The sequence below is a fragment of the Rhamphochromis sp. 'chilingali' genome (genome assembly GCF_963969265.1).
Source record: "Rhamphochromis sp. 'chilingali' genome assembly, chromosome: 22".
NCBI classification, from domain to species: Eukaryota; Metazoa; Chordata; class Actinopteri; order Cichliformes; family Cichlidae; genus Rhamphochromis; species Rhamphochromis sp. 'chilingali'.
The window spans coordinates 16802082-16828513 of NC_137950.1; the positions used below are offsets into that span (position 1 = coordinate 16802082).

At 40.5% G+C, this 26432-nt stretch overlaps 1 protein-coding gene across 1 annotated transcript in view; it reads left to right on the top strand.

Moving 5' to 3' along the window:
* LOC308390715 (protocadherin-15-like) overlaps nt 1–26182 on the top strand; it is a 240722-nt gene extending 214540 nt beyond the window's left edge. The window contains exons 35-39 of the mRNA XM_080872975.1: nt 9114–9135; nt 9767–9805; nt 10075–10148; nt 17340–17469; nt 24677–26182. Of these exons, the coding sequence (XP_080729101.1) occupies nt 9114–9135; nt 9767–9805; nt 10075–10148; nt 17340–17469; nt 24677–25438 (1027 nt within the window). The 3' untranslated portion in view covers nt 25439–26182. The remainder of the gene's footprint in view (nt 1–9113; nt 9136–9766; nt 9806–10074; nt 10149–17339; nt 17470–24676) is intronic.
* The last annotated feature ends 250 nt before the right edge of the window (nt 26183–26432 follow it).

Genomic DNA, 26432 nt, shown 5'->3' on the forward strand with positions numbered 1-26432 from the left:
TATATGAGGAATGCTGTGCTTTAAGAAGCTTGCATACTGGCATTTATTGGCCTGTAATTTACTCCACAGCTGAAAAATTAAAGGAAACATACACGTAATGGTGGGGTTAAAAAGCAAAAAACAAATTGAATAAGATTAAACTTAGAAAAAAGAAATGGAGGTGGTGGAGGTAGGTAAAAAAGAAAAAACTGCTTCCTAGGAAGACAAGCAAGAGGAGTTTAGCTCCAAGTCTTTTTGAACAACAATGATCAAAGTGCTACCAGGTGCGTTGCATCCTGGGATCCATCGGCTTGAATATTGTAGAGTCTTTATATAGCAGTATGAAGCGTCTTGAGGTGATTGTTGTTGTGAATTGGCGCTGTATAAATGGGTCAGGGAGAGCACCCAGCACAAAATCTGTGCCAAATCAAACGTGTGAATCAGAATCAGAATCAGAAACTTTATTGTCATTGTCATGAGAACAACGAAATTAAGAATGGTCCCCGATCATTGCATCATCCCTAGCAATATCAAAATATAAATAAAACAATAAAATTCAATAAATAAAATAGATAGAATACTTAAAATACTAATAAGATATAACAGTAAAACATTCACATACATTCCCACACACATGCTTCAGACCGTGCATAGATTAACACAAGAGTGGCGTGATGGACATTTTTTTTGTAGTATTCAGATGTGTTATTGCAGTTGGATAACAGCTGTGTTTGAGTCTATTAGTCCTTGCTCTGATTGCCCTGTACCGTCTGCCTGAGGGCAACAGTTCGAACAGGGAGTGGCCAGGATGTGAGGTGTCTTTTATGATGTTTTGGGCCTTTTTAAAACAGTGGGCGTTGTGTAGAACTTCCAGTGTGGGGAGAGGGCAGCCAGTGATCTTTTGGGCGGTGTTAATGATCCCTTGGAGTGCTTTCCTCTGAACCCCTGTGCAGCTAGTGTACCAGATGCATATGCAGTAAGTTAGAACACTCTCAATGGTGGCTCTGTAGAAGGACACCAGCAGTCTCTGTGTGATGTTATTCCTCCTGAGAATTCTCAGGAAGTACAGTCTCTGTTGGGCCTTTTTCAGCAGCTCGGAGGTGTTCACACTCCAGGAAAGGTTCTCCTCTATATTGACTCCCAGGAAGCGGAAGCTTGCCACCCTTTCTACACAGTCCCCATTTATGAATAGTGGTTGGATCTCTGCCTTTTTCCTTCTGAAGTCTATTATGAGTTCTTTGGTTTTTGAAGTGTTGAGGAGGAGGTTATTGGCCTTACACCATGACGTCAGCTGCTCCACCTCGTCTCTGTACGTAGACTCGTCTCCCTTGGAAATGAGCCCCACCACTGTGGTGTCATCTGCAAATTTCACAAAGATGTTGCTGTGGTGGCGAGGAGTGCAGTCGTGTGTGTAGAGAGAGTAGAGCAGTGGACTGAGCACACAGCCCTGGGGTGAGCCAGTGCTGAGACTCAGGGCTGAGGATGTGTGATGGCCAACTCTGACTCTCTGTCTACGGCCCGAGAGGAAGCTATTGATCCACATGCAGGTGCTGTATGGAAGCCCCAGGTCTTGTAGCTTGGCCACCAGTTTGTGTGGAAGGATGGTGTTAAAAGCTGAGCAGTAATCCACGAAGAGCATCCGCACATAGCTACCATGCTCTTCCAGGTGAGTTAATGCATCATGGAGTGCTGTGGCTACAGCGTCTTCCGTGGATCGGTTTGCTCTGTAGGCAAACTGGTGTGGATCCAGGCTGCGGGGCAGGGCTGCTGTGATGTGTCTGCGGACCAGCTTCTCAAAGCATTTCATTACCACTGGGGTGAGTGCCACCGGTCTGTAGTCATTCAGGCCGGTGATGTGGGGCTTCTTAGGCAAGGGGACTATGGTGGAGGACTTCAGGCAGAGTGGGACAGTCGCCTGTGCGAGGGATTTGTTGAAAATCCTGGTGAAGATCCCAGCCAGCTGTGATGATCCTCTGGGAAATAAGTGAGCAGCCAAAAGTCCCAAATAAAATTGAGGTTAAAATTATGCCTGAAAGAAAGGAAGGAGCAGGTAGAGCCAGCGACATCACCATAGTAGCATATAGCAGGTGTCACAATGTGTCATCGTATTCATTCTCCAGTTCAGTGGGTACAACTTTCTTTTATTCTGATGAGGTGTAATCATAAAGCTGTACAAATGTGCATCCCTGTGCACCTCCTGACTGTTTCCAGTACAGCTCTTACAAATCTCACTTTGACTTTGACACTTGCACATCTACCATTTCACCATGCGGAGAAAAAAAAAAAAGCCATTTTCAGTTCAAGTTTGTGTTCTCCTAACTCAAAGATATGGCTTCAGCTCATGACCATGGGTTGCCATGATACCAATGTCTGCTTTTAACTAAACCTCTAGGAGGTTTTTATCTTTTTAGTTACATCAATAAAATCTAAGCTCATCAGTAGCCCCACTGACAGATGTCTTTCCCTCTTTGTCCTCCTACCCTAAAAAGAAACTCAAGTCCAAAAGTGGCTGTTAATACACATTGGAGGAGCTCCCATGTGTTATACAGGAGGACAAATGCATGTAGTTAGACGTGACTATGGTGATACGATTGCAACGCCGGCCAAGAAAATAATCTTGAAAGGGAAATTAGCCAAACTTAAATCAAGTATGACTTTTTTTAAAGCAAGAAAGAGTGAGTCATTCTTGGAGAATGAATCGTGAAACCTAACTGGGCAGTCTCACATGAAGAAGTTGCCAAGAAAAACAGATCAATTGAATAATTTATGCCAAATGCTGCTGTGTGGCATCGTTTGAAAACTGTGTAGTAGTGTGTGTTGTAAATACTTGGTCATTCCCTTCCATTCACAAGGGATGCACTTTTGTGCAGTTAACACAAGTGATTGAAAGACATGGACGGAACTGAAAAATGTTGACTGTCTATGACTCTTATGATGTGACACCAAATTTTGTCGGGTTTTTTTTGGCTTTGTCAGCTGCAGATTTCACAAGTCACTGACAGTTTCAACAAGTCTAAGGGAATCACAAACCCTGATGCTCGTATTTCTGCACAATGAGAGGATTTACGATGTGAGATGTCAAACTCTTTCCTCCTGTAGATTCGTGCTGTACTGTCGCAACAGAGTTTGCAAATTTGGTTGTTTTTGTTTGGGTTTTTTGTCATCATTTTTGTTTCTAAGCAGTGCGTTTTTCTTCCCAGCACACAGCACATAATTCCGCTATGAGTGTTGTACTGTCAAGATTTGATTTAATAAAAGGCTGTGTGCATCCAAAACAAAGGCCCAATCACACATTCACACAAGAGCCTTTGCATAATCAGGAGTGTGAATATGTACACACACACATGCACACACATCTACACAGCAGCATTAAACGGGTTGCAGGAGCTACTGTTTCAGCTGACTGGGCTGGAAATGTTTTATGTCAAGATTAGCTCTCACCCTCAGTCTGCTGCGTGTCTTTACACATACACACACACAGCATATCTTCATTGTCTCACAGACACATTTTGTTTGCAGCCTTTCAGTTCGTATTGTGCGCTTTTGCCGGAGAACAAACACCTTTAAGAAAGTGTATTGTTTTCGGCAATTATGTATAATTTACCTGAAAACTGAGGTGTGAGACACAGCCACTGAGAGTCTGGTGTAATTTTAAAGTCGCAGGTCTGTGTCCGTGTCACTGAAGCAGCAAATAGCCACTGAAAACGACAAAGGAAATAGTAATGCTTCGGTGTAAGCCTTCATTATTTTTAACACAATGTGTGTTGGGCTACATTGAAGTGATCCCTCGTTTTGCACTTTGCCAAACTCAAGCTGCCACACAGCTGTGTTGTCACTGCAAAATAGCAGTGCCACATTAAAAATAAAGAAAGAAATATGATGTGTATTATGTTCATTTCAGTTTGTTTACCATTCTTGTTTTCTTTTACCAATTTAAAAATTTGATTTGAGAATGTAGGTACCGAGTTGAAACCAAAAAGTCATCTCCGTGGTCAAAACTGAGCACTGTCAATGTGGCAAATATTGAAGCAGCAACAGATATTAGTCAAAAATAAATAAATAAATCAGTTTTACAGGTATTTCAAGCAATGTTCGGGTAATGAGTCGAGCAACTTAAAAAAAAAAAAAGACTAATATGTACTAATCCACCCAAAGATAATTCTTTAAATCAACAATAGTCTCATTTTTTGCGTGCGTTTTGGCTAGTTATCTTTAGCTTTTCATTAAGATTAACATTTTAAAATAAAACAGTTAATTTCTTAGAAATTATTTAACATAGTCATGAGAAACCACCTTACATCACTTTTTTTAAGTGAATCCCAAAAAACAAGGTGTTGACTTTAATTCTAAGTAGATATGAGGTTGGCTCAGAGTGATGAGTGAGAATTAGACCAGAATATTGCAAAGAACAAACTTAAATATGTAATGTTGTGATGTGTACACGACACCTTTTTCACAAACTCAAACTAGTATTACTGGGGTCTTTTAAGCTATTTAGAGTTTTGTGCATTTAAAGTCTGTTTCATTTGTCACAGGGTGAATTTAACACTCCAGACTCTTACAATTATTCCATCTTTTCCCGCAATATTAGTGTCACAGACTTAGGACTCTGTTAGCTCAGTAGGATAATGGCAGATCCAAAAGTATGACTCACCACTGAAGATTTTTTTTTTTTATATTATTTTAAAAATCATACTCTAATAGATATTCGAAACCAGTTCTGAAACAGAAACTTTCTTTTGCTGTACTAAAAGAAAGTTGTTGTTTTTTAACAGCATGACCAGGTGACATTTAAGAAGTAACTCTAAATGATGTTGTAGTAATAAACACGACTTCCAGGTCTACTTTCATTTTGGAACTATTTTTCATCCATGACTATACGTCTAGAAAAAAACCTAAAGTGTTGTCAGGTGTTTTCAGCTGCTCCTTTATTTCTCAAGAAGTAATCACGATGACCTCCAAAGGATATGCGTGTTGATTTGTCTCAGACTGTATACTGAATGTGCTTCCTGAAGCAGTGGCTCAATAATATGATGGTTAACATGTTCGTCTAACATATGAATGATCCCGATTTAAGACTAGGAGCAGACACAAATTCCTAGGAGGGTTGTGCCTGGTGTAAAAATCTACCAAATCAAATACGCAGATCCATCCACCTCTTGTGAATAACGGAGAAGCTAAAAGAAGCTTTATGCCATCCCATTTATCTGGTCCTGAGACCACTAGAAGCACATTTCATTTGTGTCACCATCGGATTTTGAAGCAGAGCTCTCCCAGCTGTAAGGCAAATGTGTTAACCACTACATTCAAATTTCACCATCATGATGATGTCACACGTTCCTGATCCTGATAAAGAATTATCGCATCGCCTAAAATGTAACAAAACGTACCTGTTTTTGTTCTGATTATAAAAATAACTCGACTGAGCACGACTCCAGACATCTAAAACACTGCTCACATATTCAACACTGATTAGCAATTCAAGTAGTTTTGATGTTTTGCTCTGTGGAATTACAGAGGAATTGAGCCAGTGGCATTACATTTTTAGATTTTCGACTACCTGACCAGCTTTAATTTTTTTTAAAAACGTTGGCCTTACAAGATGCTGTGGCTCAAAATAATAAAATCAAACCTATGTAACGACTTTGGCACTGCAGCTCGAAGCTTTTGTTAAAGTGCTGAATAAGTATAATGCAAATAGGAAAATTGTTTAAGACAATATCTGTAATGGCCCTGAACTCGCAACCATATTTGCAACTCACCGGGGCACTTTCCTGCTTTCTCATCCACACCTGGTATTTTCTACATAACATGTGACTGTAATGAAAGGACAAATAGGTGAGGAAGGAAGAGGTGCAGAAGGCAGAAATAGAGGGTGAAACAGAAACATTGAGTATAGAGCCCTAAGAAGAAAGAGAAAAGAGGCTGTTATTGGGTGTCATAGTCTGAGTCTGTTCTTTAAGAGCTAATATTTCTCCCCTCCTGTTTCTCATACACGCTATGAGACAAGGTGGAGAGGACATGGAGAGCGAGAGTCAATCATGTCAAATGTGTGTATGTTTGTGTGCACGGTGGAGATCAGATAGCCGTCTGTGCCTTTTTGTCTCGAGAGGACCTAATAATGTGTCTGTCAGAGCAATAAGGGCAAGAAAAATAGACTTATCCTTCCACAGAAATATGCGCAGACATACACAGATTATGCTACACATGGTGGGAGGCATATTCTGATTCCAGCTCAAACGTAGACAGTAAACACACACTTTAAGATACAGTGACTGTGAAAAGGGTCATTACATTTTGAACCCGTAGATCACCCCAAACCATCCGTTTCATCTCTCCTTCCATTCACTCACCCATTTACCCTGTCTGCTCATACGCCCATCAGCGGTAATCCGCCCCATCCGACATCCTCAGCTTCGTATTTTAGCCGCATTTTGATACCCACTGGAAGGCGTGCGCCTGTGTGTGTTTAAGAGGCACATCTGAAATTCTAAAATGAATTAATGAGATGCTCGAGTGATTTACCAATTTGTGTGGATGCCTGCATGTGTTTGCACTTGAAGAGCAGACAGGAGAATGTGATGTGTCCTCCAAAAGTCTGCTTGTTGATGTGTGATACGTCTTCATTTTGCCAGCATTACCTTTGTTTCACATGACTGTACAGTCTGTGCAGCATAGTTAAGACAGACCAGACAGGTTATTGACTGTTTTTCTTCATTTCTCTCTTTGTATTTGTTCTTTTTTGCTTTTCACCCTCCTTCTTTTTAATCACATTTCCTGCCTCCCCTTATTAAAGTGTCTGCTACCTTCAATGTATCTACTTCTCTCTTAGTTGGTGTTTCTTGCTCTCTCTTTGTCATACTGTCTTTAATTTTATTTTTCTCATAGCAACAAGTATTAATTTCACAGTACTGTAAACATCATTAAGCTGTTGCGCATACATAATCAACTTAGCTGCTGGATGGATTCAGTCAGATGTACAGTAAAATTAATTGCATGTTTGTTGACATTCTGAGTGTTTATTTTTTTCTGTCAAATCATATGAACTTGTTATTGTAGGGATACAAAAAAAGAAGTATGAAAAGTTACATAAAAAAGGATATCACTATGGTTGAGCTAGTCGATGATTAGCTTAACTTAGCACAGGGAAACAGCTAGCAAACACATGTGGTGCAGCACCCCGGAGTGAACGCTAATCTAACTCTTTAGTTGCTCACCTCTTCCCCACATCTGGATGATTGACAAGGTTACTTTTAAAATGTATTCCACTACAGATTACAGAATACATACCCCAAAATGCATTCCGTTAAATTACTCCGTGTGAGTAACGTAATCTGAATACTTTGGATATCTTGGATATATTGTCATGCTTTTTACAACTACATGAATGTACTATTGCTGTGTGATTTATTACTTTTACTGAAGGCTACTCGACACTGAGCTAACATTGTTAGCTGGCGTTGGCTGAGGTTAGTTCATCGACTGCTTTCAGAACTGCACACGATTATTTGCAGCTAGCAGGTTGTTAATGCTATCCATCAAGTCTAACAGTATGCAGTCTATGATAGCTCAGTGTAGCAGCCTTCAGTAATAGTAATAAATCAAACAGCAATAGTCCATCAAAGTTACTGAAGTGTCACAAAACTCAGGTAGCTCCCACAACTAAAACAAGGTAGTTACAGTAGGCTAACGTTAGTTAGAACTTACTTCCAGATGTTTCTTTTGGTTGGAGGTGGAGTCTTTTGACTCTGAGAGCAGCTTGTTTGCTGGCAAACAGATTTTGCATTGAAGACTTCTCAGACTTCTGCCATTCCTTTCTTATTTAAATAAGAAGTGGTGTCGGAATTTCCAAGTAACATATGCATTCCTGCCCCGGCTCTGTTGTGTTGGCTTCAGGTCCATTTTGTAGCTGACAGCACCAACATTAACAGGACGCTTACATTAGAGCCTCTTATTTTGTGTTTTGTTTGGGTTTCCAGCAATGTGTGGATTTACCAGAATTAGAGAAGGGATATCCTAACTTATGAAACAGGAAAAGACAGCCGTGTAATCCATTTATTTCAACAAAGTAACTGTATTCTAAGTATCCCCTTTTAAAATGGTAACTGTATCATATTTTGTATTTTAAATACGTAATGTCGGTACATGTATTCCGTCACTCCCCAACACTGCCCAAGACTTTTAAGGTGATATTTTGTGGACTTGCGAGACAAAACCTGAGCTTTTTGGAAGGTTTGGGTCCTGTTACATCTGGCACAAAGCTAACACTGCGTTTCATAAAAAGAACATCACACCAACAGTCAAACATGGTGATGGTAGTGTCATGTTTGGAGCTGCTTAGCTGCTTCAAGACCTGGGAGACTTGCTGTAATTGAATCATTAGAATCATGCATTTTCCATTGTGAATGAAATCACTATTTAAAAACAGCATTTTGTATTCACTCAGGTTATCTTTGTGACACACAAAAAACTAAGAAATCAAATAGGGTGCAGATATTTTTTCACAGCACTGCATGGGCCACCACAGTATCACCTGCAGTATATGCTTCCCTGTGTGTTTCCATGCACAAGTCTTTGCTGATCTTGAGAATAAGTACCCATGTACTCAGTTGCTAAAATAGTTGAAATTTACACATTTACTGAAATATGATTATTACTTCTTTGGTTAATATTGACATACACCATTAACAGTATTCTCAACAGCAGAATGACTTCATATGAGTTGCAAATGAGATGTGAAATTGCATTCGTAAATCTCTAATCACAATATTTGCAAAGATACAACAACAATAGACGTGGATGACACAATGGCTTCTATTTCATTTGGCTGTGTTTCTTACAAAGTCGTCGTCCATTATCCATTTTTCTCAACGTACACAAAATCTCATACAATCACTTAGACGCATCTCATCTTCTTGCTTCCTTCCTGGAAACTGGGTTAATTTACACTCACTGTGAAATATTTCCAGTAAGCCTCATCTATTTTTTTTTTTTTTTATTATTTAAAAATTTCCTTTACAGGAAGAAAAGATTCTCATCAAAGCACTGACATGTATGTTAAGACAGAGCTATAGCCCAGGCAGTGTGTTTTCTTGGTAATATTAGGCTCACTTTTGCTCTCTTTGATCTTGTAGGCGTGGATATGGACAACATGAGGTAGGTGTCTTGGGTGTGCATGCTGTCGTTGCATGTCTGCACGCTTTCACTTACATTTATGCCCTGGTTTGCTTTCCATCTTTTTTTCTGTTTGATGCTATCAAGAAGAAAGAGCATTTACAGTACACAGTGCATGTAACTGGCTTTATAAAATATAATTTAAAAAGGCCACTACAGTACATGGAAATCTTGAAGTTAAATATATGTTTAAAAACTTTACCCACTCTTTTAAGATTCCAAAAAGTTGGCTCTTTAGACATCCTGGACATTTCTGCCACGTCCCCATTGTTAAATACATGTCATCGGTCTAGCCTTCCTATAAAGAGTCATCCAGTCACTTGTGCAGTGCATGCATTTTCAAACTCAATTTCAGCTTAAATTGAGTTCAGAAGTTATATCCGCTGCTTGATAAAACCTCATCCCCATGTTCCTACAATCTGACAGATAACATCAAATGAAAGCATATACATACATTGGATCCTGAGCTTTCTAGAGAAGCTGAATGGCAGGGCATCAGCTATCGATTTTATGTTTCTAATATAGATGTACACATTTCTGAGGGACAGCGCTGAAATACTTCCATTTTGCTTGTTTTTTATTTCCATTCACCACTTTTCTGTCCCTCTGGTAGACGCAACAACTTCTCCGACCTTCTCTGCTCCGACCTGAGGTACTCAGTCCCTCTCTTGTTTCAGTACTTATTTAATCCCTATGGGCGTCTGTCTGTTGGAGTATGGGTTTGTGGAAGTTTTAATGCAGTCAAAGTCATCACTATGAGTGTGTATGTATGTGTAGTCATGTCCTATCAAATTATCTGTGTGTGTGTGTGTGTGTGTGTGTGTGTGTGTGTGTGTGTGTGTGTGTGTGTGTGTGTGTGTGTGTGTGTGTGTGTGTGTGTGTGTGTGTGAAGCTTCTAACAAAGATCTGTCAATCTAACAGGAACTATCAATGGAATCTGGCATCGATCCTGGCCATGACTACTACACACAGGATTATTACAACTATGACCACGGGTTAGTACATCGCCGCACATCAAATTGTACTTCTTTGTTATACCCAGCTTGTTTTTGCACGTGTCCTTTATCGTTTTGGTGTTTTCTTTCCATGTAAATTTTGTCAGGCTTTGAAAACGTTCATATTAGCTCTAAAGTCAGGAACAATGAACCTGAGAATATCAAATTTAAAATAATGCAGTTAGCAAAAGAAAAGCTATTTAGAGCTAATCTTTCTTTTCCATGCTTTATTTTTCAACAATAGACAGGACGTACAAAAGACATTGAACAATAACAGGGGAAAAAAATACATAAATATTCAGATATGTGTGTGCATGTTGCATGTTTTAGGGTGGTGCTGTACGACTTCGCTTTCAATAGCTGATATTAGTGAGTGAGGGTAAAATAAATGGAATCACAAGTAAACAAATGCAGAACAATATAAGAGCAAAGAGCAACAAAAACACAAATCAATCAAGTTAGTTACACAGTAAAGGTTTGTGTGTAAAAGACTTAAACTATCTCTTATTTTTATATTTTGCTGGGAAAATCAAGTGCTTTCCAGATGGTGGCTCCAAATCTGACGATATTTTCCGCATTTATAATTCTATCAGTTTTGAAAACATCCCCACCACCAGCCAAAATGCAGCTCTAAACTATAACAGAGTCTCCATGTTGATGATGAACTGAACCAGAAATTTGGATTCATCTCTTTATCAGACCTGTTGCCACTGATTTTGAGTCCAGTTGTTGTGTAATTTGGTTCTTTCCCTTCCTTAAGAATGGCTTCTTGACTGCCAACCTTCCACTGAGACCATTTCTGATGAGGCTTCAGTGAATAGTAGATGGATTCACTGAAGGGCCAGCTGCATTTTTTAGGTCCTGTGCTAGTTTTTTCATTTTAAGGACAGAACTTCATAAAATTTTTAAGGATTCACTGCACACTGCCAAAATATGCCACGTTTTCAAATAATAGCTCTTCAGGAAACACATTGTCGGTGCAAAAATTTGAACAAACGGTGTGTTTTTGTTACTAATTACAAACCTAAAGATTTAAAATCAGTTCTTTGGTAAGTTGTCTGTTACGTATAGACATAACACTGGCTCATCCCTTTGTGTCAGTGCTTTTTTATGCTTTAATGATCAAGGTTACGTGTCTTTACGCACAAAAATCAGATGAGAGTAGCATGGCAGATCTTTACTTTGATTACACAAACATTATGTAGCAGTGGGTAATTGATAATAGGTATTGATTTGCAAATAACTGGACGTGAATAACTTATAATATTATACTTAAGTATATCCCTCAGCTCGTTCTCTTACTCTTAACAATATTTAAATGAAGAAGAGTGCGCGTCCAAAGTAATGTGTTGTTAAGAATCCTTATAACTCATATGTGTGGTCAATACAAACAATGACAGTAAGAAACATAGTTTTAAATAGCTCTAAATAGCATTATTATAACTGACCTTCAGATCAATGTTTTGACCTAGAAGGAGAGGTCAGAGGTCAGATGTTACATGATGTTTTAAATCTTTATACAGTACTTTCTATGTGGTAACACGCCACACTTGTAAGAATGACAATTTCTAAGTTTTAAATTTCTAACTTTTCAGTTTTAGACTAACTGATTAAGTTGACCTTGAAGATCTTGGTGGATATAAGCCAGTTTTTTAATAAATTTTAAATTATTAACTTGACCTCACTCAAAATTAATTTAAATTAATTTTAAAAAAAAAACTAATTCCTAGCATTTTTGGACAGTTGTGTCAAAATGTCTCAACCAGTCATCAAGCAGTGTTGTTACTCATAAAAGGAATCTATTACACATTACTTTTTACTTGTTTTAAAGAAATTACTTATTTTACGTATTTACTATAGGAAGTTAGTTTTTAATCTTATATATTTTCTTATATAATTTCTGTATCTAATTAGACACATGGAAGATCTTTTTTAGTAGTAGTCCATTTAAATTTTACCACAAATCTGATATCAGAGGTGATGAAAAACAGCCTTCAGATAACGTCGCAGAAAAATATTGTGCTTACTCTGATTCTGCTGTGTGGAGTGTGACGAGACATTACAGTCATGTTCATCTCTGCCTCTCTCACCCGTTGAAAATCAAGCTTTGGCTCTTTGGTTGGGCTTGGGTTAAAATCAGCTTATGCATCATTGTGAGTCTGGGGGTGTCTGGCTGCTAGCTTTGTGTTAGCGTCACAGATTATATTACAAAAAAAGAATGTATTTTGCTTTCAATGTGTTTGCAGCAGTGGCTTATTGTCTCTGGAACGAACAACCCAGTTCGCACTCTACTGGCACAATCTTATGAATTAATAGTGGCTATCTATGCTGTAGAGTGCAAATCTTTTAGACCATCATCCAACATAAGGTTTATGCCACAGCTTCCTAAGCATTGATTAAATACATTTTATGTGTCTGTAATGATGAATTCAAGAGAATCCTCAAGCTTTTTAATTAACATATTTTTAATGCAAAATTAAGTATTGTTTTTATACATGAATATTCAAAGTTGCTCTTTTACAAAAAAAGCAAAAATAATAGTTAAGCACTATTTTTTTAAAATTACAGTTGTTTAATTAAAATTAGTTTTAATGCTTGAAAGTCCCGTGTGTCGGTTCAAATTGGGGCGTAAAAAACATTTTAGTTCCATGAATTCAATAATTTTTTGATTTAAATATGTTTTTTGAAAGATATAAAATGCTTTCTTTTTCTTGTTTTTATGACAGGTGTAATACATTTTTTAAGTACTGTATATTGGTCTAACCTTCTTCTGTTTTTTAATGTTACATAACTGCTTGGATGTATTTTACATGGTTACAAACAGCAATTGCCACAAACCCTCTAAAAGCTGCATATCTAGGTTCATTCACTAACTGCAGAATTAACACAAATTGGTGCTCTAAAAATTAACGGTAACAAGACCCACGAAGTAGCACGGCGTAATAACGAACAAAAAGGAGTTATTGAAGAGTTCACGTTTCTCACAAAAGGTTTGTGATGATATATAATCAGAAATAATCGAACATAATGCAACGACCTTTAAAATAAGCTTATACAGATAAAATTCTCGGTGTTATTTCCATGATCATGATTGTAACCACGCGGCCAGTTTCAATGTTGAACTTGCAAATACATCATTTAATTCATTAAAGAAACATTCAGTAGGTCTCATGTTTTAACAGCAGTCATTCATAGCAGCGTGAACAGAACTGTAGCAGCGGATTTCTTTCAGCTCTTATCTTTACCTGGCACTTTACTGTTTGTGGTGTTACAGAGCAATGCAGCATTTACCAACAGTGATACACAGCGGAGAAAAAAAAGTCTCCAGGAAATGAATGCGGGCAACTCTGCTATGTTCCATCTCCAACCTTTGACCGCTAGCACTGATAGGAAGGGTCCCTTACAACATATTTCCTCCTGCGTGAGTCTGGACCTCACTGTGTTCGCTTTATCCAGCTGAGTGTCATGTCAGCCACGTGGCAGCGGCTTTGACATCAAGCTGATTGCATCAGTCACACAGTGTGTTAGCTACTGTGAAATGTTGACACCGGCGACCTGCCTCATACTACGCCGCTCCTGTATTCTTCAAACTACAGGAAGCCAGGAGATTTCAGAAAAGTGATTTTGTTCAGTGTGTGTTTTGGGTTCCTTGAAGGTAAAAAGAACACAGGATATAAAAAACGCACACTTTAGTGTGTGTGTGTGTGTGTGTGTGTGTGTGTGTGTGTGTGTGTGTGTGTGTGTGTGTGTGTGTGTGTGTGTGTGTGTGTTATTCACACACAGAGCTTGCCATCTGTGATGCATTGTGTAATTTTTATAATTTTAGCTGCAGACTCCAGAGAACTTGATTTTCTACACCCACCTACGCACACTCATAAACGCACAGTGGAAGAACACACACACACAAATTCTCTTACGGCAAGCATCTTCATTCACTCGCACTTACAATCACTCAGATGCTCTCTTGCTCGTTCTTGCACACACGTGCATAGCATACGCGTACACACATACAGCTAATTCTCTCTGCCTAGCTTTGCAATACTGTAGCAGCTAATCAGGCAGCCAGCCGTGGAAGCAGACAATAGGCCAGATGCTGGTGGCTTAGAGCAACATCCACAAACTTGTGTCTGACTCTGTACGCACACTGGATCAGAAAATCAGACTTTGTGACCCTGTGGGACTGAGATCTAATCACTTTGTTTCGTTCACTTGCAAAAAAAAGGCGTAAACAGTCCGCGCCAGCAAATACCGAACCAGTTCTCAGGCTTTGGATAACATTTCTCATTCCTGATTTTTGTTTTTCCACAAAATCCTTTTTTATTTATTTTTTTTTACAGTATACACTTCCAAAAGCATGGTTGGCAACCTTTTGACCTTTGCTTTGAAATTTCTTGAAAATATCAGGCCAAAATGGGATTTTCTCTGCATGTGGGAATGTAGCCATCTGCTGCTGGCATGATTCTGATTGGATTTACACAGATGCAGAATATAAACTGGAACCATTTGTTGCACAGGTCTAATGTTTTGATGCTGTTTTAAAAAAAAAAAGGAAAACAACAAAAACAACAAACTGAGCCAAATTCATGTTGCCCTCTAGTCAAGAGTGAAATACTCAATCCATAAATGCTACAGAGCAATAAGGGATTAAATCTCGCTTTTCCAAAACTGTTATTGGTGTGGGTGTTGAGCAGTGTGACTGCCGTGGAGCTGATAGGAGCTCGGTTAGGGCACCCACATAAAAAGAAATGTGAGGACAATAGAAAATGTGGAAAGATTAGCTGAATGAGAGCAGAAAATACAAATGGATTAGCTGAAGTCATGTCCAGCTTATTTTAGATGCACGTTGTATCAAAGTGACAGCTCAACCCTAAAATCATATTCACATTGTGATCTAGTCTGTCCACCTAGTGGAAACGTTCTGTATTTTTAAATCATGATCCATTTACTTTATTGTAGGAACTGCTTTCTTTCCATCTCTACATCCAATCTAAAGAAGCAGCAAGCCCAATAATATTTCCATGCTGTCAGAGTAAATGGACCTCGTCAGGGGAAGATACAATGGCAGAAAAATCACCCTTTAAATTCTTTAATGCTCTTCGCAGAGTTCTGACATACCTTCAAGTTTGAACCAAGCCTGGAAAAAATCAAATATGCAACATAACACAAGTGTAAAGTACATGGAAAGCTTTTATACACTTGTTTATAGCATGCTACGTTCTAACACGATAGCATTTAGAGTCCCACTGACAGTTACATGAACAGGTTTGAGTCTCCATACTATACAGGCAATCAGTTAAAGTTAAATCAAGCAATCAGGTTGTGATTAAAGTGCAGACTTTCAGCTTTAATTCAAGGGGTCTATCAAAAGTATTTAATTAACTGCTTAAGAATTACAGCCATTTTTGTAAGTTCTGGGTTGAAATTACATCGTTTTAATTGAAGGATTTTTTTTTTATTAATTTAAAAATTCTTTGCAGTCAATGACTACCCAAGGTCGAGAATCCACGGACATCTCTGCAACTACCACTCAGACCAAACCTTTAACATCATTCTTTTTCACATTGTAAAGGTGGTGATTGGCTATGCCATGTCTTGCTATTGTCTGGCAGGCTTTAGCTTCATGTGATTGTAAGAAGGTCGGGAGCATCTTACAACTATATGGATGTGTGGACTAAGTGAAGAACCAACACTTCTGTGCATTAAAAATTGATTTCATAATCTTTTAGTAAGGGAGAGCCCAGTTCCAAATACATTTTAACTGCCTATTAAGAAACTGAGTCCTCCATATCAATATGGATCTCAACAAATTTCAACAAACATGTCCAAAATATGATGACAACTATCATTTTTTTCAGTTAGTGAACACGTACAGCCTGCAGTACTACCTGTGTACAAATGAGATCACACACTGACTCATCATTTACCATTTGGAGATCCACCAGTGACCCAGTTTGGTTCATTTAGGTTCTGACACATAGCTACAAAAATACTATGAAGCGCTGGCAGTGACTGATGTTGGTATCTTGATGCTGCAGAAGACATTTCTCTGACTCATGTGACTACTGCCCCCTAGTGGCCACAGGAGGCAGGGGGATGAGTGATAAAGGGTGAAACGATTGAAGGGAAGACAAGAGTTAAAGACAGAGGGGAAAGTAGGGGGAAAGACTCCTCAGATAAAAGAAGGAGACTTGCCTTTGAGTAATATGTTTGTGTGAACACTTCTGTTTGAGTCTGCAGTTTAATAATTAAAATCCTATCATTGAGAGAAAGAGAACAGTTAAGATACACTACCTTAGCGTTCAGGGGCCATACTGTTGGTCTATGTATTACCCAACCTTTCTCCTCTGACCCCCCTCCATTTTTCACTCATTCTTTCTTCTTTCCCTTTTATCTCTTAAAACACCTCTACCTCCTTCTTCTCTCCCCCTCACCCATCTGTCATCCACGTGCCTTTTCCATTTGTTTATTACTTTGCTACTTAATGTAATGGGAGGGCGACTTCTCACCGGTTGACTGTAAGCAGAATGATTACACAGGGCAACATTTCTGCACAGCTCTCTAAATGAAGCCAAAGGACTTGGAGCACATTTGTTACTTTAATCACACTGGGACATATTGTTTTCAGAATGGCATTTGAAAAGATGTGCTTTTTGACCCACTGCCTCCCTGAGTTGCTTGCTGCAGGGCACGGAGCCTAAGTAGTGATACACAACACGTTTTTTTCGGTCGATGGAGTCAGGCAGCGCTCCCGGCAACAGGCAACAAAGAGAGACAAAAGGGGGAAAATCGATTGCAGTGTTTTCTGCTAACAAAATGTCTCCTGGCAACAAAATGCTCCTTTTGTGATTAAGGCAGCTTTGCCTAGGAAAGTCATTAGACGCCGCTTATCATTGGCATGAACCACAGTGTGGCCCTATGTGTTATCGCTTTAAGTGTCTGCGAATAAGCACTAGCCAAGTTCATCAGTTTTGTCTGTAAGCAGCTTTCTCTCCTATCTTTACTTCTGATTGGCTGAAGCTGCACAGTGGATTCTGTTTGCTTATTAATATAGCCAACAATAAAAAAAGAAGCCTCCAAATAATAACTTAAAACTCAGTATAGGCTCAACTTACTCTGCATATGTGCCTATTGATTGTAGCTTACGTGTAACATCCTGGTATTTCCCCCCCTCCCTCTGATTTTTTTATCCAGGTACGACCTTCCTCAGTACGGCAGCCGCAGGAAGCTGATCTCGCCCTCTGGCCTCTATGATGAATATGGAGAAGTCGTTGTTGACGATGACGGCAGCTACTACTACAGCCCACAGGAGTCTGATGGAGAGGTAAATGCAGGAAAACAGAATGCAAAGGGAAACGCTGGAGAGCAGATTATACAGGCTGGTAACAGAGTCCGTAATATTTTCACGATATTCTCAAAAACAGAGAATAATGAACCTACAGTTACACAGTTAGTTGGTGTAACTGTAGAGAATTGGTTAAAGGAATAGTTCAACACTTTGAGAAATGCTATACACTAGTGTGCTAAAGTGCAGTACTGCAATACTTAGATCTTCTTTGGACATTGGCTGCTTTTTTACTCATGTTCATTCCAGTGTTTGTATCTGATGATTTTCAGAGTAAGAGTTCGTTAACACCGACCTATAAATCATTCGAGCATAAATAATACACCTAACTCAAGGGATGAACTGGTGTAGTGTCCACACAGAACTTAGCAACAAGCTCGTTTTAAATAGCATATTTCGCTTCTTTGTTACTATCAGTCTGTTGCACAATCACATAATTTATTCCCTTTTCTTTGGTTTCCTCTGCCAAAAATGCCCAAATTACCCAGTTTTGTAGGCATAAACTAGTCATTTTGCACCAACAGTGTGATTCCCAAAGAGCTAAAATGTCTCAAGGGAACAGTGCCTGTCAAGAAGCCATTATTATGTAAGAAAATTGGGAGAAAAGCTTGAAGTAAATTTTCCAAGAACTAGATTGAATAGAATAGATAAAATTAGATGATAGAAGAGGGAGCCAGGGAGGAGAGGAGAAAGCTACAACAGCGAGCGTCTACAGTCATCTGTAAAACACCGTGGAGGCTCTGTCATGGTTTGCGGGTGCATTTCAGCTAGTGTTGTTGGGCAGTCGTCCCCAACCCCCGGGCTGGGGACCGTTACGGGTCCGTGAGTCGTTTGGTACCAGGCCATGAGAGTCGAGGCTCGGGTGTGAAATTTATGGTTTTCAGGGGTTTTATTGTTAACTCGGTTTCCCTGGGTCTTTTCCCGCGTTGTAGTTGTGTGTCTTATTTTGAAAGAAATATTTGTGTTACCATAGCAACCAGAGAGCATTAAGGGGGAGATGTGGCGCATTTCAGGAGGACGCTGCTAATAAAGTTACACAATTACGCGGTGAATTTGCGTTTAGTATTATATTTACAATATACCACAGTTTTTCTCTTGGTTATATTTTTTATTTGGGTGTATTTATCCGCCACACCTTAAAAGCCGGTCCGTGAAAATATTGTCTGACATTAAACCGGTCCAAGGCGCAAAAAACGGCTGGGGACCGCTGGTGTTGGAGATCTTGTCAAAACAGAAAGTCAGAAAAGTCAGATTTAGATCCACTATTGAAATACCATTTGGAAGGATTTCTGATCGGCAGTAACTTCAATTTTCTGTAGTGCAGACAGTGCAATAAAAGTCATGGACTGGCCTCCCTAGAGCCTGGACCCTAACATTACAGAATCTGTGTGGGATCATCGTGACAGAGAACAGAACAAAGGGCAGCCAACATCCAAAGAAGAGCTTTGAAATATCCTCAACACAGCCTGGAGAACTATTCCTGAAGAAATAAGTTATAATAAAGCTTGCCTAAGAGAGTTCAGGCTGAAGAATAAAGGTGTTCATACCACATAATGACTCTTAAGATCATTAGTATTCCTGCATATGTTTGCACATGCAATAAATCAGCGCATCAGAAATGAAGGGTGGCTCAAGATTTACAGTGACTGAAAGCAGAAAGATTGAAACGGGAGGAATTAGCTAGAAAGACAAACACTGTACAGCATTATCCTAAAAAGAAACCCTAATTCAGGCTCTTCTCATCTCAGATGGCAATGTGTGTTTGGCCCATATTTGCAAGCGCTAAAAGTAACGCAGATTAGGCCTGTATGTGGATGCTATTTGGGATCTGTCTGTTAATCCTAAATGTTCAGCTATCCTTTTAAGGTTGCAGTACATCCTTTTTTATTTTTGTTACAATGTACTACATAATGGAATGTGACTATTCATATTGAAAGCATGCTGTAAAGTTAATATGTAGTGGTTGCTCTTTATGGTCAAATGTTAGTGTTATCTAACTTGTTTTTGGACTAATGTCATCATTGCACCAGGTGAGGAGAAAAGTTCAAGGAGACAAATTAGCTCCACACCCTTCCCACCTTCAGGCTCAAACTATTCCAGCCCTGAGAAAGACCCACGGACACGTGAGAACTGAGGATGACAGAAAACAAGAAGGCAGTACAACTGCTAACACTAAACCTAAGAGCTCGAGCGTGGCTACCAGGTTGCAGGCTTTGATGCGAGTGAGTACGGCGCTGTCCTCTGCAGGGAAAAAGTCTGGACAGCCTCCTGCCATTCACCCTCCGTGGAACAAAGCCAGAATTGGACCGATAGAGGAGGGAGGCCGAGGAAGAGAAAAAGTGGAGGGAAAAGCGGGAGGAGTGAGAATTGGGTTTGAGAATGGGGGAGCAGGGAAGAGGGAAAATAAAAGGGTAGGCAGAGATGAAGCAGTAGAAATAAGGAGGGAGAGGGGAGGAAGAGAAGAAGTAGAAACATGGGGGAGAAACAACAGAGGTGGCGGCTCAAACAATGCAGTTGGAGGAGGAGGAGGCATCAGGCCAGAGCACAGGGGACGGCTCCCTGGACTGTTGTCCTCTGGCCAGTCTTTCAGCCGGGATGGCAGCATGGTCATAGATGGGAGTTATTTCCAGATGTCCACTGAAGCAAGCAAACCCCCAGCAATGGAACAAAAGCTGAGCGGGGCCCTCAGTCTTATCTCCCTAGCCAGAAGGCTCCAGGGACCAGCCAGGGTGGGAGGTGGACAGTGGAGCAATGGCGAAAGCTGGGACACAGGGAAGATGGATGGCTCCATGGGAGATATGAGCGTTTCTGCTTTAGTGTCTAAGGGAGCCACAGGAGAGGAGGGGAGGAGGTGGGAGTTCGAAGAGCCGAACAGCTCCATTGAGGGATGGTGGAGAAAAGAACAAAGATTTCGCGGCGGTGTTCAAAGTGATTCGGAAACAGGAAGTGGCAGCAAAGAGTCTCTGTCGGAATTCAGTTTCTCAGACGCAAGCAGCCACACGTTACGTGTCCCGGCAGAAACAGACGAGGCCGAGTATGACACAGAAACAGAAAAAACTGAGTCCGACTCAGGAAATGCAAAGGAAGAGGAAAGCCAAGATGAGCTGGGAGAGTGGTCTGAGTCTGAGACGGAAGATGAGAGGAAAAAAATGAGTAGAAAACCGGCAAAAAGACACGTTAGTGATAGTTCTGTGAGCAGCAACAGCAGGAGTCATAAAAGCAGAAGCAGTAGAGGGAGCTTTAGAAGGGAACGCAGCAGCAGACGGCGAGACCGGAGCGGCAAAGAGACTGATAGAAAGAGCAGCAGGGACTCGGAAAGTTCTAGACATTCGCGTTCAACCGTTTCTAGTTCCAGGCCCAAAACTTCCAGACGGCCTTCACGTGAAGCAACAGAGCCAGAGAGTGAAGAAGAGAGCGAGGAATCTGAAGAAGAAGAGGTAAAAAGTGCTGGATTGGGAAAGCCGTCAACGAGCAGGCAAGCTTCCAGTCACACCCAGTCAGACATCAGCTCAGGCCCGACGGACAGCTCGGACGACTTGTCACCAATCATGGAGGACAGCGAAGAGGATGAGGAGGAGGAGAAAAGCAGCGACCACGATGGGGAAGAAGGCGAAGATCCCAAAGATGAAGAAGAGGGGGATTTGGGAGTCAGCTGAGCCGAGATTAAATTCTTTGCCATTCAGTAAGGTCTGGGGTGAAAATGCTTGGATTGAGAGTGAAGTCATTACCTGAGTGGAATTTATAACTTTAATCTCTCTCTTTTTTGTGTTTTCTTGTTTGGCGTGATTTACATCCACTGTAATTTAAAGTGTCGGCGTGTCCTCTGCTGCCCTCTCTGACTGTCTCTCTTCTTCTTTTTTTCTTTCTTTCTTTGGCTTGTAACTTTAATCCCCCTTTTTTCCCCAGTCAGCCTTTCTCTCGTCTTCGTGAAGTGCTTTTCATCTACAGTTTTTTTCCCCCCTGAGCCGACTTGTCTCGTTTTCCGATTGTGAAAGCTCCCACTTCGAGCTGATTGTTTCTCTTATGCTGCTACGGCTCAGAGATTATTTACTGACCTCTCTTTGTTGCACTTAAGGTTTACTCAAGCTTTTTTTCATTAGTCATTTCTCTTTCTTTGCTCATTCTTCTGCTAGCAGTCAGCTCTTCCAGCAGCGTTTACCAGCAGGAAGAAAAGATGCTTTCTTTGTTATGGAGAACATGTACTTTCTTCTATACAATGAAGGTTCTTTAAATCTTTAAGGGTTACATGGTGTGTATGTGTGTGTGAACATGTAGCAGTGTTGACCCTGACCTACTATATTATACTTAAATAATTTAGTTTTGTGTTCTAAAAGATTACATCCAAGACCAACATGTGCTATATTTCCAAAATCATTTCCCCATTTCAGTTTTTTTCATTTAAAAAAACACAAAAAACCTCATCATTAGATGATCCAAAGGCCGGTTTGTTGAGTCACACTGCTGACATGTCTTTGTATTTGCAGTGAGTCAAAGTGTTTTTTTTATTGTTGCTCATTTTCTCACTTTAAAATGAAAAAACGTTTATTTTAACAGCAATTAAATCAAAATCTTTACAAATGACATGGAAATGTTGGGTCTTCTGACCAGAGAAGGTTTGGCATGTCTTCAGTCTGGTGTGTAGATAGCCTTATTTCCATATAAATACATATATCAACTGAAATACAACCCCAGTTCCATAAATGTTGGACTGTTGTGTGAAGAATTTAAAGTTGATGGCAGCAACAGTCCCAACTTTAACCCCTTTTTTTAGTCAGAGGAGAGCAGTTTCTGGACATTTCTTGTCTGGTAAGTGAAGCTAGCTCCCCAACAGTCCAGGGTCTTATTTGTCATAGTTTTCCTTTATGTGCCAAATGTTTCCCGGTTGGGGAAAACTCTGGATTGCAGGGAGGCAAGTTCAGCACCTCAACTCTTACAAACCCATATTCTTGTAATAGATGCACTATGTGGTTTAGCATTGTCTTGCTGAAATATGTAAGGCCTTCCCTTAAAAAACAACACCATCTCAGACTTTCGTTCCTATTGTCACCTAGTGTGTGTTCATGGGTTATTGTGATTGTTTATTTCTGATATTTTGAGTCTTTACTAGTGCTGTCAGCGTTAATCTCATTAAAACCACGTTAACGCCATAACCGCATTAACGTGGCAAATCTCCGTTGGCGAGTTAACGCAGATCGCCCCGTGCATGGGGCTGCTCGGCGCTAATGCGATAACAAGCTAACCACGCTAACGCATTGACGCAAGGATGCAGGTTTTTGAACTGAGCACTGATATCAAACCAGATGGTGATAGTCCTCTTTAGTCCCAATGATGTGGCCATCCAGTCCCACTTAATCTAATCAGTTACAAGATTTTCATCTAGCTGTTCCTTTTTTGAATCACTTACATTTCCAGGCTTTTGTTGCTGTCGTTCCAACTTTTTTGAGTTGCTCCCATCAAATTCAAAGCGAGCTAATTTATGTCTCAGTTTAAACAGTTTTTTGTTTTTTTTAATTCCATTTATTTTCTGTGTTCTATTATGAATAAAACATGGGTTTATGAGATTTGGATATCACTGCATTCTGTTTTGATTTACATTTTATACAGTGTAACAACTTTTTTGGAATCAGGGTTGTGGAATTCGTCCTTTGGCCATTTCCGACTATGAGAGAACTCTGAATGCAATGTAACCTAAACATAAATGCTATCAATGTTCACAGTTAGTCAAATCATTTATTATTAGTTATAGATTTTACCCAGCATTTTTTAGGATGTCTTCCTAAAAGACTGTATTAACCCAGAAAGCCACTGTGCTGATATTGTAACACATCGTCTTCCTAGCCCATCACACAATGCTGTTCTGTCAGATACCGCTTCTGTCACAGAGAAACACACAAGGTGTCCTTTGGTGTAGCTGCCTTGATGCACTGGCAGCGGTAGCACTGGATGCTGAGAGATAACTGTCCTCTTTTAAAAAGCAACGCATAAATAAATCACAGTGTCTCTGTCAGCCAGCGGGCCATGTCCTGTTTGGAAGCTTTGTACTTTGCACTTTTTGTTTTGCTTGATTTTCACTCGCCGAATAGTTCTTGCTGTTGCTTTTACCTCCTGCTTATTTTTCAGACATTGTAAACTATTCAAGTTAAAACAAGGCCGTCCTTTACAGGCGCCCATACTGTACATAATGAGTTGGGAGTGGGACCTCTCTCGGTTTTGCCCCAGTATTGCCACCGAATGCATCACAGCAGGGATGCCATTGGATACCTTGTGCTTCTCTACAAGACACCAGCAGCTTTGACACCTTGGGAATGAGACCCAGGTGGTTGTTACAACTTGTAGTAACACCTCTGTTAGTTGTGGGAATAACTGTTTGTTAAATGGATGCTAATATCATCACCGGTAAGTCTCTGATGCTCGCAAAGGAAGCTGTTTAATGTCGTGAAAGGCTTTAATCCTAGTTTGTACGCCTAAATCAAACCAAACCTTGGAAATGAAGCTTAAAATCATAAATCAAGAATACTTATGTGGGTCAAACATAGTCAGTCTTTATTTTTGAAAAAGATTAGATCATGGAGATACGCCATCACCCTGTCAACTTTTTACACATCCTTGCAAAGCTGCTGGTGCAACTAAAAGTACTTATTTCCCAAGGGTTTGCTACAGCAGATGGGTAAACAGACTTGATTTGGTACAGTTCTTCCTGAGAAAGCCTTCCTATTTATCCAGGCTTGGGGACTGGCAGAGGAAGTACACTAGCTTTTGACACCCCCTGAGGCTGGGTTTGTATCTCCTCCTGATCTCAAACCAGAGACTTTTTGCATGTAAGGCAAATGTGTTCAATGTCGACACCACAGAGGCACTCGCTGCTAGTGAGAGAAGGAAGAAGGAGTGCATTATTCTCCAAAATGCCTTTAATTTCAGTTTTAAACTTTCGATGGCCTTTTGTGAGTAGATGTGTGAACTGTGTGAAGTTCCCCAGTGCACACCACAATACATCATCAGGGTAACTACTCAGTACAGTTCACCGAAGGAGTTTTGAGGCATTATCGAAAAAGCACTTTGAGGCAGACAGCAGATGTTCACTTTTTGTGCTTTGTATCATCACTTTTACGATTCATTTCTCTTGCCTCAATGAAACTCCCAAGGTCAGCAGTTTAAAGTCACATTATTGATGTGTTTCTCTCAGCAGGGCAGCAGAAAACGTCGGGTCAAGTTGGTGTTTGACCGAGAGTACGAGACCAGCTCCACGGGTGAGGAAAGCGCGCCAGAAACCCAACGTGGGCGCTTGTCCTCCACCCACAACAGCCAAGTCAACGTTAACGGGAGCATCTACGTGGCCCAGAATGGCTCCATCATCCGCACCCGACGCTCAGTAAACACCACAGGGCCCACGCAAACCACTACTACGAACAACAACCTCAAACTCCCCTCTCCTATCTTCAGCTCAAGGCTGGCAAAGCACTTTAAAAAACTAGACAAAATGGCTGCCACACTGGAAGAAAGAGTTCCCCTGAACAGCTTCAGAACGACGCTGGACGGCGGGTGCAACACACTCCGCACTTTCCAGAGCTCGGGAACGGTTGCCACCACGACAACCACGTCCTCTTTCTCCAATCCTGACAGCAAAACGCTGAATGTGTTCAACACGCGACAATCCAGCGTTTCTTCAGGGTCAACCAGCACCAGCAACGCAGGCCCTGAAAGCGTGGCGTCGAAATCGAACCTGCTCAAAGTGGCACAGGAAGGCACGGAGCAGTCCCAGAGCACAGCGGAGAGAAACGAGTCGGAAGAAGGCGAGAGAGAGTCCAAGGTAGACGGCAGTAACGACGACACGGACGGACTCGTCATCAGAGAGCCGCTGGAGTGCCCGAGTGACAGAACGCAGTCGGACGAGGAGGAGTTATGGATGGGGCCGTGGAACAGCCTTCACATACCCATGACCAAACTCTGACTGAACGCTACGCTACTGTGCTCGTCCCATATTGCCAAGATCACTGAAACATTGAGACATGATTTCTGTTCATTAGTTGTGGAACTAACAGGGATGCTCCAGGTCAATTGGAAGAAATCTAATTACATGATTTGCTAGTCTGTTGTCTGTGATGGAAGATTCCTCACATATCAGCCAGTAGAACTTTATTTTATTTACATTCAGAGAAGTGATGGAACTATATTTGAAGCAAAAACAGAACAAATTCATTGGCGTTTAATTGGTTATTTGGATTACTTATTAAATGTCACTTTTTTGTACCTTCTCCACTGAAACTGACCTGATTTCAGAGCTGCAACACCTTTAGAAAACTGGACCTAAACTGAGAGGACTTATATTTCTACTTTGATAGCAGAGGCAAAGGTGCGTGAACTTTTTAATGGCCCTTTAAGCGACTGGTGACTGTATGGAACTGAGTGACTCATTCAGTATTACGACTACTGACGCAACTCATCTTGAATTTGCCTGACATGTTTCATTAACACATGAAGTCGTGTATTGTTCACACTTGCCTTTTTATCCTTGTAAAGTTGCTTAGCAGACTTTATCCAAATAAAATTGTGGTTTCGCTAACTTGATGATATGCTGCTAAACCCCAAGCTGTAACCTTGAAGGCTGGAAAAACAGGAGCCAAGGTTCAACTTCAACACCCTCCTTTTTAAATTGGTTAGTTTCCTGTCACGGACACGGCTTTTTAGCGTAGTCCGCAAATTTTCAATAGAGTTGAGTTTTTGGGAAGGCTATTTCAGCAGATTAATGTTAGCCTGCTTTTTTCATTCCAAAATTAGTTAAGTGTGTTTGGTATCATGGTCCTGTTGGAACAAGATTTAACTATCTAGCTGCTGATTTTTGGTGAAGTGAAGACTTTGGAGGGACTACACCTCCTTCATTGTTCCATACACCTTCTGCAGTGTACCAGTAGGACGGGCAGCAACACACCGTTGGTCCAGTGTGC